Raw genomic sequence first — 12553 nt, 5'->3', positions numbered from 1 at the left:
TATGGATGGATGCAAATCCCATATCCGCAACAATATTAAAAAGAAAGTTTTTGTTTGTTTGTTTGTTTGCACGTGCTAATCTCCTGAACGGTGAAAGATAGGAGGAAACCTCTGGAACAAAAAATGTCGGGATGGGTCCCGGGAAGGTTATAGGCTAGGTGGCGAGGCCGCTTCGGCCGGACTAGGCCCATTTCGTAATTAAAAGCTGAGTTGAATTATAGTAGTCAATCTTCTACGGCCGCGAGTAAAAGCTGAATTATAGTAGTAAATTAATTCAAAAAGGACCCTGGCAACGCCGGGTGCTTTCGGCTAGTTTATATATATATATAAAATAAAGTTTTTGTTCGTTTCTTTGTTTGTCTGCATGCACTAATCTCCTGAACGGTGAAAGATAGGAGGAAACATCTGAAACAAAAAATGTCGGGATGGGCCCCGGGAAGGTACTGGGCTGGGTAGCGAGGCCGGTCGAGGCCGCCTCGGCCAGGGTGGGCCCATTTCGCAATTAAAAGCTGAGCTGAATTATAGATGTCAATCTTCTACGGCCGCGAGTAAAAGCTGAATTATCTTACTATAATTCACCAAATGTCCGACTGTCTGTCTGTTCGAAGGTACCGTAAAAACTGCTGAACCGATCGCAAAGATATTTTGGGTGGGTAATCCTGGGATCCCCAGGAGTAAAATAGGCTATTTAGTTTTCCCAATTTCAGCTTTGGTCTCCAGAATTCTCAGGTTTGGACTCCCGCATAACATTCGCGTTTGCATGACGTTCCTTGTGACGTCTTCTTACGTCGAGCAACGGTACCCGCCCTATGGGCGGGGCTTCAATTGGGAGGCCCAAATGAAAAGACTAAATATCGGAAATTGAAGGCTTTTTTATTTTATGCTTCAGTTAATGTGTGGTAAAACGAAACAATTTACCAAGAACTCCAAAGCTGTGAGCTTTTATTCACTTGAATGCAACTGATCTACAAAGAGAACACAAAAGCTATTTTGCAAGCATCTGTGAGCACTTTCATTGCTATTACGCCATTGCAGAAATATTAGCAAATGTAGAACACGTCTTGCAGCAATCTTACCAACTCGAAGACACAAGAGAGAGCGGAATGACCTGTCCTTACTCCCAGATGGTATATAAAATCCTCCCCATGCGGTCGGCGTCGGAATAGCATCTTACGATAATTCACCAAATGTCTGTCTGTCCGTTTGAAGGTACCGTAAAAACTGCTGAACCGATCGCAAAGATATTTTCGGTGGGTAATCCTGAGATCCCAAGGAGTAAACTAGGCTATTTTGTTTTCCCAATTTCAGCTTCAGTCTCCTGCATTCTCAGGTTTGGACTCCCGCATAACATTCGCGTTTGCATGACGTTCATTGTGACGCGTGACGGATGTTTATATGAATCGTTTAAAATAAATAAAAACCCTTCAATTTCTGATATTTCGCCATCGCCATATGCAGATTCGCCACGGACCCACGATCGATGTTTCTCCACGTGAGCGAACCCGTTTGTTTGCGAACAGGTACGTTTTTCATGGAAGTCCTTCACGAACTTGCTGTCCATGTCTGATGTGCGACTGAAGGTGCTACAGGAATGTGGAATTTATTGGTTTCATGCTTTAGCATTCACCATATCTGCATTGCCTGTTTGCTTCTGGCCTCCCACCCATGCGTAGCACAGGTATTTCTCTAGTAGTAGTAAATTCATACAAAAAGAACCCGGGCAACGCCGGGTGCTTTCGGCTAGTTTATATATATCTCTCTATATTATAAAAGAAATTTATTGTTTGTTTGTCTGCGCAAGCTAATCTCCTGAACGGTGAAAGATAGGAGGAAACCTCTAATACAAAAAATGTCGGGACGGGCCCTGCAAAGGTTTTAGGCAAGGTGGCGAGGCCGGTTGAGGCCGCTTCAGACGGGCCGGGCCCATTTCGCAATTAAAAGCTGAGCTGAATTATAGTAGTAAATTCATTCAAAAATAACCCGGGCAACGCCAGGTGCATTCAGCTAGTATATATACAGTCACGTGAAAAAGTAAGTACAGCCCATGTAAAGTTTTGATTTTTTCAACATATTTCAACATACAGCTATTTGATCTTCATTTCAACAATATTGATAGATAAAGGTGATATAAAATAACAAATATCATGAAACATTTACATTTTGTAGTCCATTGTATAATTTAAATAAACATAAATGCAAATTTCGCATGTGGAAAAAGTAAGTACACCCTTGGCTCCAATAGGTGGTATTGCCCCCTTTGGCAGAAACAACCTCAAGTAGGCATTTCTTATAACTGTCTACCAGTCTCTGACATCGACTGGGAGAAATTTTTGCCCACTCCTCCATGCAGAATTCTTTCAGATGTGCGATGTTTGAGGGGTTTCTGGCATGCACAGCTCGTTTCAAATCCCCCCCACAACATCTCGATGGGATTTAGATCCGGGCTTTGACTTGGCCATTCCAGAACCCTCCATTTCTTTCTTTTCAGCCATTCCTTGGTGGATTTACTGGTATGTTTAGGGTCATTATCATGTTGCAAGGTCCATCTTCGGTTGAGCTTCAACTTTCCGACAGATGGCCTCACATTATCCTCAAGCACCCTATGGTACAATGAAGAATTCATGGTGGATTATATGACGGTGAGCTGCCCAGGCCCTGATGCAGCAAAGCTGCCCCGAACCATAATATTTCCACCACCATGCTTTACAGTTGGTATCAGGTTCTTGTGGTCAAATGCTGTCTTTGGTTTTCGCCAAACATGTCTTCTGGTACTGTGGCCAAATAGCTCTACCTTTGACTCATCTGTCCAGAGCACATTATTCCAGAAGTGCTGGTCTTTGCCTCGGTGTTCATTGGCAAACTTTAGTCTTGCCCTGATGTTCTTTCTGGACAGCAAAGGTTTCCTCCTGGCACACCTCTCATGTAGATCAAATCTGTGCAGCCTCTTTCTAATGGCAGACTCGTGCACTTTGACATCAACAGTGGCAAGCGCTTCCTGTAGGTCCCGTGATGACATTCTGGGGTTCTTAGACTTCTTTCAGCATCTTGCTGTCTGCTCTCGGGCTGAACTTGCTGGAGCGGCCTGGTAGTACATGGTGTTGTGTCATTGTAGTGCAAAATTTGCTACACTAGTGGAACCAATGTTTTTTGGAATCCTGAAACCCTAGGCAACAAGACCTGAGTTGGTTCCATTTTTTTCAATGGCGTCTTTGGCGGCCATTTGGACTTTCAAAATGGCCGCCATTTTTTGCAATTTTGTATGTATCTTTTCACATAAAACACTTTGATTAACCATTTTTTCTGGCATTTTTGTCATTCCTTGTACAGAAAATCCACCAGAACACTTATATCCAGTTAACAGACGTTTTTGAGAAATATCTTTGGCTAAGAACTTGTTTTGAGCATAATCTCGTGGGTTGTAGCTGAAGAAGTATATGCACAAATTTTCTAGAGACACCATGTACAGGAAGAAATCTGGCTGCTTCAGTGAACGTGTGAAGTTAATCAGCGCCAACACTTGCCTCATGTACATTCGTGCCCATTGATACATTGGGAATTTACTGTGGCTCCTGTCAAAATCACTCAGCTGCTTTTCCAAGTTTAGATGTTCAATCTCCATTAGAAGTTGGTGATGGGCTTCCTGAATGCCTACCTCTTTCTTGTTTGCTTCTATCAAGTTATCCATACAGGCAGATAGAGCTTCTACAACTGCAGGCTTCTCTTTCAGAAATTCTGAAAGCCAGAGATCAAAGAATACCTCTAATGTGAGCTCATGAGCTTGGACAGCACGATTGTGGTGATTCCCATTGAGTATCTGATTTACTGTCACAGTGCTGTACAGATCCTTGCTCCAAGCTTCATCAAGCCCGCTGTGCTCAACAGTCCTCCCAAGGCACCTTAGTGCACACAAGACAGTGTGGAAACCACCAGGGCATACCATCCATTTCCCAGCATATTGGTCATGAAGATATTCTAACTTTAGGGCCCTCTTGTAAAGATCCATGTCAAATGTAACTAAGATCGTTCCAGTGTTTTCCGGACACACAACACTATTGAGGTACGAAAGCTTCTCAAGAACTGTCACCAGTGTTGTCCAATCATGATATCTCCATGATATATCTCCATGATAGGCATTGTGTGATCTTGATCAAGGTTGGGTGTCTTGTTCTCTTCTGGAGTGCACACAAGAGAATTGTATGCTGACCAAACTGGTATACCGTCTGATGTCTCTTCATGGTGCCTCTGTGAATACCGTGAAAGTAGCCATGCAAAGTCTTGCTGTGTTGCATTAACAACTTTATCTTGATACTGACCAAGTTGAAAGTTTTCATAGCGTGGACTTCTACTTGGCTTGGGGTTAGGGACGAAGATGCCATTGAAAAAAATGGAACCAACTCAGGTGTTGTTGCCAAGGGTATATAGATGCAAAAAAACATTGGTTCCACTAGTGTAGCAAATTTTGCACTTACATATAATAATTCTACATAACACCATGTACTATGGCCTGAACAAGTTGGCAGTTGTTTGGAATCTTCTCCACTTGTAGATGATCTTCCGGATAGTCGAATGATTGATTTCAAATTGTTTGGAGATCTTTTTAAATCCATTCCCAGACTCGAGGCATCTAAACCTTCTTTCTGAAGGCCTCAGAGAGCTCTTTTGATCTCGGCATTGTGACTCTGCACACTTCAACAATAAAGAGCAAACCAAACTAAATGTCTTAGGTTTAAATAAGACAGGTTCCTCCAAGATCCTCTCTAACGATGTTCTAATCATTTGCACCTGAGCTGGTGCACCTGATTCTAATTTTAGGTATTTGAAGTCATGATAAATGTAGGGGTGTACTTACTTTTTCCACATGTGAAATTTGCATTTATGTTTATTTAAATTATACAATGGCCTACAAAATGTAAATGTTTCATGATATTTGTTATATTACATCACCTTTATCTATCAATATTGTTGAAATGAAGATCAAATAGCTGTATGTTGAAATATGTTGAAAAAGTCAAAACTTGACATGGGGTGTACTTACTTTCTCACGTGACTGTAGGTATATATATATATAGAGATATATATATATACATATATATGTATATATATATATATATAGAGATATATATATATACATATATATGTATATATATATATATATATAGAGATATATATATATATACATATATACATATATACATATATATATATATATAGAGAGATATATATATATACATATATACATATATACATATATATATATATATATATATATATATATATATATATATATATATATATACATATATATATATATATACATATATATATATATATATATATATATATATACATATATATATATATATACATATATATATATATATATATATATGGAGCTGTAATGCCCCTCCCCCTTTGTTGATCCTTGCTGCTTTACCAATTACCAAGTATAACCAATTATATGTTTTGTTTTGACTGATTGCTGTACTCTTTTATAATACTTAGTCCTTTCTTGTGCATTGAGGATGTGTAATATCCTAATAAGGAGTTCTGTGCTTGTGAGCTCTTGGCCTGTGTGGGCACAATCTCTTGTTCCCCTTCCTGGCCTTGGTTGCAGCTGCTATCTCTCAGCCTCCTTCATAACTTTGCCAATATCCTGTGGGCTGACACATTTATGAGTGTCCCCTCCTTTTGTACTTTCCCAACCAAGGTTTCTATACAGAAAGTTGTAAACATGTTGCCACATATGGCTGACCATCTCCTTATCTGAGCTAACCTATGAGTGGCCTTGGATGAGCTTCCTCTAACTAACTGAACAACAGGATGGGACTATGGTGGGAGGGCCAATGAGCCCATTCTGTCTCTGTATCTTGTGAGCTAAAACCACACCCGATATTCCTTATATAAAGCAAGTTTTAATCGAATTATTTCAGAGCATCTTGTTGTAGTGTTGGTCATTTCATGTGAGCTTCCTGCGACTTCCTGCTTCTCCGCAAGCTTGTGTATCGAGTTCTAATAAATATATCCGTTGCTCCTTTCTCTGAGTCTTCTGAGTCCCAAGTTCTAAGTCTCAATCCGACATATATATATATATATATATATATATATATATATATATATATATATATATATATATATATATATATATATATATATATATATATATATATATATACTGTATATACTGTATATATATATATATATATATATATACTGTATATACTGTATATATATATATATATATATATATATATATATATATATATATATATATATATATATATATATATATATGAATACACGACGATATCCAACGCCATCGAGAAGGACAGGACCTCTCCAGAACAAGCTAGCCTGTGGTCGTGGTCATTTTAAACCCTTTCAAAAAGATCCTCAAAGGGAACTTGGATTATGCTTACAAATAGTTTTCCTCATCATAAGATGCACATAAGCACGGCATTGTGAATCTCATCCATCTAGCGAACGTTTATAAGCAGGCCATCCTGCCGCCATGCATCACGTGATTCCAGTAATGTTGTCGTACATTGACGTGATTAAAAACCGAGGCGTCCTGTTCTCTCGCCTTACTCAGGCTTTCTGCTCGTTTAGAGCCATTCACGTTGCTGATTGGCTCAACGGGATTAGGACCAAGTTTGAGATGATTTCAAGTTGTACTTGGACCAAATTCCCATGCAAAGTTTCATTTTAAAATGTTTTAAAATGCCCCCATTGTTGCATTTGTCGGTATTTGACCTTTTGACCATGCCCCAGGGTATGGGTCCAAAAATGATACTGCTATTGCACCTTCGTGTCATGTGGTCATCATAGCTATAAAGTTTGGTAAATTTCTGTCCAGCTGTCTATGAAGTCATCGAGTGCAGGACAAACAGACACACAGACGGATGGAGCCGACCACAATATCAACCATTTTTTTTCCAAAACGCATGGGCATAATAAGGTACGTAGTGCTAATATCTAACTCTCTTTGAGACCTCACCCTGCGTACGGGCATTCTGGGATGTCTGAAAATGCCCGAGCATGGCCAAGAGGTCGTCCAGAAGGTGGAAGTAGTGAGAACCAGCTGAAGTGCAGGCATGAAGTGTAGCAGCAAGCAGGAACTGCTGAATGTCACCTAACAGCAATCCGCCATCACTACGTGGTAAGGTACTGCAACAAACACGGCAAGAGCAAGGACATTAAAAATATACCGGAGGAGGCACCATGGTGCAATGGGGACACCAAGATGCCTCATCGAGGTGAAGGTTCATGAACTGGCACGAGGTACAGAAAAGGTGAAAAGACGATTTAGTAGGGAAACAAAATGTACAATAAAAGATAGCAGTCTTGAAGTGAGACAAAGTGTCATAAAACTCCCATCAAGTGTCCAGAATATTTGATGACGAGTTAAATTGTGAAAAGAGGGAATAGCGGGTACCTAACCTGATGTCCATTGCCGAGAGAACCGTTGCCGCATTGCAGAGGACAGACAGAAGGCCGCTATCAAGTAGGATGTTCGCAAGTCTGGTGCAAGATCCAAAGAGCCGCAGGAGTGTGAAGAGCAAGTCATGGGCAAGCAACGTATCGTGCAAAGAAGGAACCACCAATGCCAGCAATGGGACAACCCAACGACGTTGGAACGAAGGTATGTCTTTCACGCTCTCAAACTCCTGCCTGTGATTGAATCGGAGAGTGAGCAAGGCCATGTGACCAACTACTCAGAGCATCAAGGTGGCTTACAGGATCCATTTTATGATTCTCATTCTGTGTTACAAAAGCAGAGATACTGCAACACAATTCCTGGTTCAAAATATCCAAGGGTGAATCAATGTTTATGTGGATAAGAGGAAAACAATACTGTACTTCAAAATGCTGACATTTTGTGCGATTATAGTCTCCCATGAGAAAATTAGAGGTGGTGATGTCAATGCTGGTTAAAGAATTATGGGTAAAACCAAAATGTCAGTCAAAATAGGCAGATATGCCATAGAACAGAGAGGCATCATTAAGTTTTGATGTCACATAATCAAGCTGGTCATTTAAAATCTAAAGCAAATGATGGGTACCATTTATTCAAATCAGGCCATAACCTGTCCCTCTGTACTCTATACCATAAAGTCAATGGTTAACTGTACAATTAATTTAGAAAAACACTCGATTCGTTAATTCACGCAACATAGCCAACGCATATTCACATTTTTTCACACGGAGCCGTGAATGCATATTTACGTGACATCACCAATGAATATCCACATGATGTAGGAACTGCATCATCAGGTAATATAGCAACTGTATAATTAGTAAGGTCTTTTAATGGCAGCCAAACAATTCCATCATTTGTGCAAATGAAGTTGCCCGATGTGCTATCAAAAGGAGGCGCAAAGCACCCCTCCCTTTATATAAGGGATCGTTTCTCTGTATGCAGCTTTAACTTGGGGCTGAAAATTCGTTTCTCGGCTTCCACTGGACGAAATTGCCTGCACATTTCAGAAGTAAATACTTTGTACGTTGAGGTACTTGGGGCTGAAACGTTGTACTCTATACCATAAAGGTACTCTATACCTTGTACTCTATACCTATACCATAAAGGGCACATCGCTCAATATGTTCCAAATTTCAGCAACGTCCGTTTATGCATTCTTGAGTTTTATTTAGAAAATCCTCAAATTCACGTTGGTGTCTGTTCGTCCATCAGTCCGTCCATCAGTCCGTCCATCAGTCCGTCCGTCCACCCAAAATGTGTTGGCGCTCGTATCTCAAAAGCTGTACATTGAAAAGAGCTGAAACTTGGAATATACATCGGCCAATAGGTCTAGTTAATGGCTTTCAAAACAAATTCAAAATCTGCACTCAACAAAACATTAAAGGGTGAACGGATGGGGGGTGTGGTGTGGGTGAGGGGGGTTATTGACCCCCCCCCCCCCCCCCCAAAAAAATAGCTACTTGCTCTCTTCTCTGAAACTACACTCACGGTTTTGATGAAACTTGGCCACAAGCTTCATATCTGATTGGCTTGGCCAAACATGGCCACAACCCAAACGAAGGTTTATTGACAGCATCAAAATCTGAGCACATCAAAGAGATTTACGGGGGAGGGAGGTGTCAACCGCCGAAAATAGGTATTTGCTCTCTTCTCCGAAACTACACACAATTTTGATGAAACTTGGCTGCAAGCTTCATATCTGATGCCAATAGAAGGTGAACTATATATAAATAAAGATATATACACACTTTATACCTCTTATTACAAAAAACATGCAATGTGCTGGCCCAATGGCTTAATGGATAAAGCATCACTTCAAAGACTCCGAAGCTGGGGATTGTGGGTTTGAATCCTGTCTGGGTTGAATATTTTTTTCCCCTTTTACTTTTTCAAGACTTTTATATCGTCTTGAATAAAGTATTGCACAATAAACAAATGCATTTTGTTCGTATTTAAAATGTATCTTGGGGAAAATGCCAGGGGCATAGAAAAGGCCCCTTTATATGGCACGTGCTGTTACGGATTTGTCACTTCCGTTGTTGTGGTTTTCATCCACTGTAAACATTTTTGATTCCATGTACTATTATTGTTGTCGTTTAAAGGAAATATAGATTACTATTTTCAAAAGGTAAAAAAGTTAATGTTTTAAAATGAAACCGGAACCGGACAACAACGAAGAGGAAGAGGAGGAGGAGGAGGAAAGGAAGGCGGAGCGAGTGAGTCGGACAAGAAGCCGAGCTGCTTCGAGGTCTGGAGCGAACGATTGGTGAACAAGGGTCACGAGTGAACTTTGGATTTCCCGGGAAAGGGATTCCTGCGACAGAGTTGTCATCGCTGTGACAGATAAACCTGCGTGACAGGTTTTGCGGTTGATTCCGGAGAGAATCATCAGAGTGCCGTTACGCCACGAGAACGGGCAGTTGGCCATTTTTACCTCGCGCAGGATTTGCACATCGCTCAAGGTTTTTCACTTCGCTTCAACCATTTTCACCGCATTCAGACGTTAATCTGGTGTGTGTGTGTAACGTGGCTTTTGAGTGGGAAATCTGCGGTTCGCCGATTTGGAGCCGTGGAACGTCCATACCCGAGGGTGTGATTTCCCAGTCGCCTTGAGGGCACCTTTGCGCAGCTTTGGCAGCGGGACTGTGACTGTCATCCGAACGGGATTCTGGTCTCGATTGGACATCGTTCTGACGATCACTGGAGCGGATCGACTTTGGCTTGATGCCGGAATAGAGACATTGGGGAATGTTCTTCTTTTCGCTCACTTGGAGCACAGTGAGTTATATTGTACGAACCTGATGGTACCATCATAGGAAAAATATATTGGTTGTACAATTGATTACTATTGTTGTTGTACTGTTATTCTTGTGTGATCTTAATACAATACTTGTTTGTTGGTAACAATACAGAAATTGGGGGCTCGTCTTTGCTGACAAAATTCCCAAATCTCGTTCGGGATAGAATTCCCTAACATCCTCGTCCGGATGAGAATTCCCTAACATTCCCAAAATTCCCAAATTTGGAATTTTTCTAACATTCCCAAATTTTTCAAAAAGAAAAATTTGAAAATTTTTGTGTGAAGGTTAACAGGTGTTAACTGATAGTCACCATGGTGTTTGACGCAGAAAAGTTTGCGGCGTCCCCTAATGAGGCACAGTTCGAAGCGTTAAAAAGATCGGAACTCTTGATATTGGCCAAATAGTTTAACTTGGAGGTCCGAGTTAATATGAAGAAAGCAGAGATGCAGACATTGGTGGTAGAATCTCTGGTGGGACAAGGAACATGGAAAGAGGTAGCCTTGGATTGGTTACCCGAGGAAAAAGAAAATGTGGAGCTCCGGAAAATGGAGATGCAACTGCAGAGCCAGGAAAGGTTAAAAGCAGAGGAAAGGAGGGGTGAAAAAGAGAACTCGAGGAGAGAAGAACAGAGGAAAGGAGAGCTGAAAAGGAACTAGAGGAAAGAAGAGCAGAACAGGAACGAGAACTCGAGGAGAGAAGAGCAGAGGAAAGGAGAGCTGAAGAAGAAAGAAGAGAGGAGGAAAGAGCAGAGGAAAGGAGAGCCGAAAGGGAGTTAAAGGATCGTGACATGGAGTATCAGAAGGAACTTAAACTCAAGGAGCTGGAATTAATGGGAGAACGGAGAGAAGTAGTATCCATGCCGGCTAGTTCGACAATTAGTCAGATCACTTGGGATGTTGGTAGGCATGTGAGGCTGGTTCCACCCTTCAATGAAAAGGAGGTAGCCAAGTTTTTTTTACACTTTGAGAAAGTGGCTGAAATGCTAAAATGGCCTGTGGGGTCCTGGACTATGTTAATGCAAAGTGTTCTGGTGGGTAATGCTCAAGATATCTATTCGGCTTTACCGATTGACCAATGTGCAGATTATGGGATAGTGGAGAAAACCATTCTCAAAGCCTATGAATTGGTGCCTGAAGCTTACCGACAAAAATTCAGGAATGCCAGGAAGAGGGAGAGTGAGACCCATGAGGAATTTGCCAGAATGAAGGAAACCATGTTTGATAGGTGGTGTGACTCGGAGATTGGGAAAGACTTCAACCTGTTGCGACAATTGATCTTGGTGGAGGAATTCAAACAGTGTGTCCACATGGACATTAAAGTACATCTGGATGAAAAGAAGTACCAGAGTTGTATGAAGCAGCAACCATGGCAGATAACTATGCCTTGACACACAGGATGGGGTTCACAAACCTAACTTCCCGCCTCGAGTTAGCCAGGGGAGTTATGGTAAATCAGGGGCGGAGAACAAATATTCATGGAGGCGGCCTAGAGATGACTATGGGGACAAATCTGATACCGCGACTTTTAGGGATCAGAAGACTACAGTTCCAAGACAGACTTTTCTTCCGGGGGGCCCGAGGCAGACCACAAGTTTTTTCTCCGGGCCAACTTGTGCTTTTTGCAAGAAACCTGGGCATTTGATGTCCCAATGTTACGCCCTGAAAAGGAAAAATCCGGAGCGGAGTCAGACTAGTACAACTCCGAATGAATTGGCCAATGTGAGAAATCATCCGTGGAGGACAGTGCCTTGTGAAGGTTCCCATGCCAAAGTTACGGCATCACAGAATGACCTTGTTACGGAGGGTTACAAACCTTTTATTTCAGAGGGGTTTGTGTCACTGGATGGAGACTTAACGAAACAGAAACCTGTTAGGATGGGGTTCACAAACCTAACTTCCCGCCTCGAGTTAGCCAGGGGAGTTATGGTAAATCAGGGGCGGAGAACAAATATTCATGGAGGCGGCCTAGAGATGACTATGGGGACAAATCTGATACCGCGACTTTTAGGGATCAGAAGACTACAGTTCCAAGACAGACTTTTCTTCCGGGGGGCCCGAGGCAGACCACAAGTTGCCGGTTGGGGTCTTGCTTGCCACCTTCCGTTTCCGGTCTTGCTGGCGACGGTTCGTTTTTTCGCAGGTCTCCACGCTCTCCATCGAAATCGAAGTTAAGTCATTGTTCCAATTTGTATTTTCGTTATAACTGTATTTCTTTTATGGTGTATGTACGTTTATTGTCCCATCAAAGATTTTCGGTGCAAATCTTTCATACCTGT

General features: G+C 41.5%; 1 protein-coding gene across 1 annotated transcript in view; it reads right to left on the bottom strand.

Annotated features, from left to right (window-relative positions):
• Positions 1-12553, bottom strand: part of LYST (lysosomal trafficking regulator) — a 457799-nt gene that overhangs the window by 148563 nt on the left and 296683 nt on the right. The window contains exons 27-28 of the mRNA XM_078785068.1: positions 7438-7668; positions 6995-7164 (exon numbers count right to left, since the gene is read on the bottom strand). Of these exons, the coding sequence (XP_078641194.1) occupies positions 6995-7164; positions 7438-7668 (401 nt within the window). The remainder of the gene's footprint in view (positions 1-6994; positions 7165-7437; positions 7669-12553) is intronic.

This window comes from Myxine glutinosa, chromosome 9 (assembly GCF_964187855.1).
Source record: "Myxine glutinosa chromosome 9, kmMyxGlut1.1, whole genome shotgun sequence".
In the NCBI taxonomy this organism is placed as follows: Eukaryota; Metazoa; Chordata; class Myxini; order Myxiniformes; family Myxinidae; genus Myxine; species Myxine glutinosa.
This window is presented reverse-complemented; position numbering and strand designations above follow the sequence as displayed.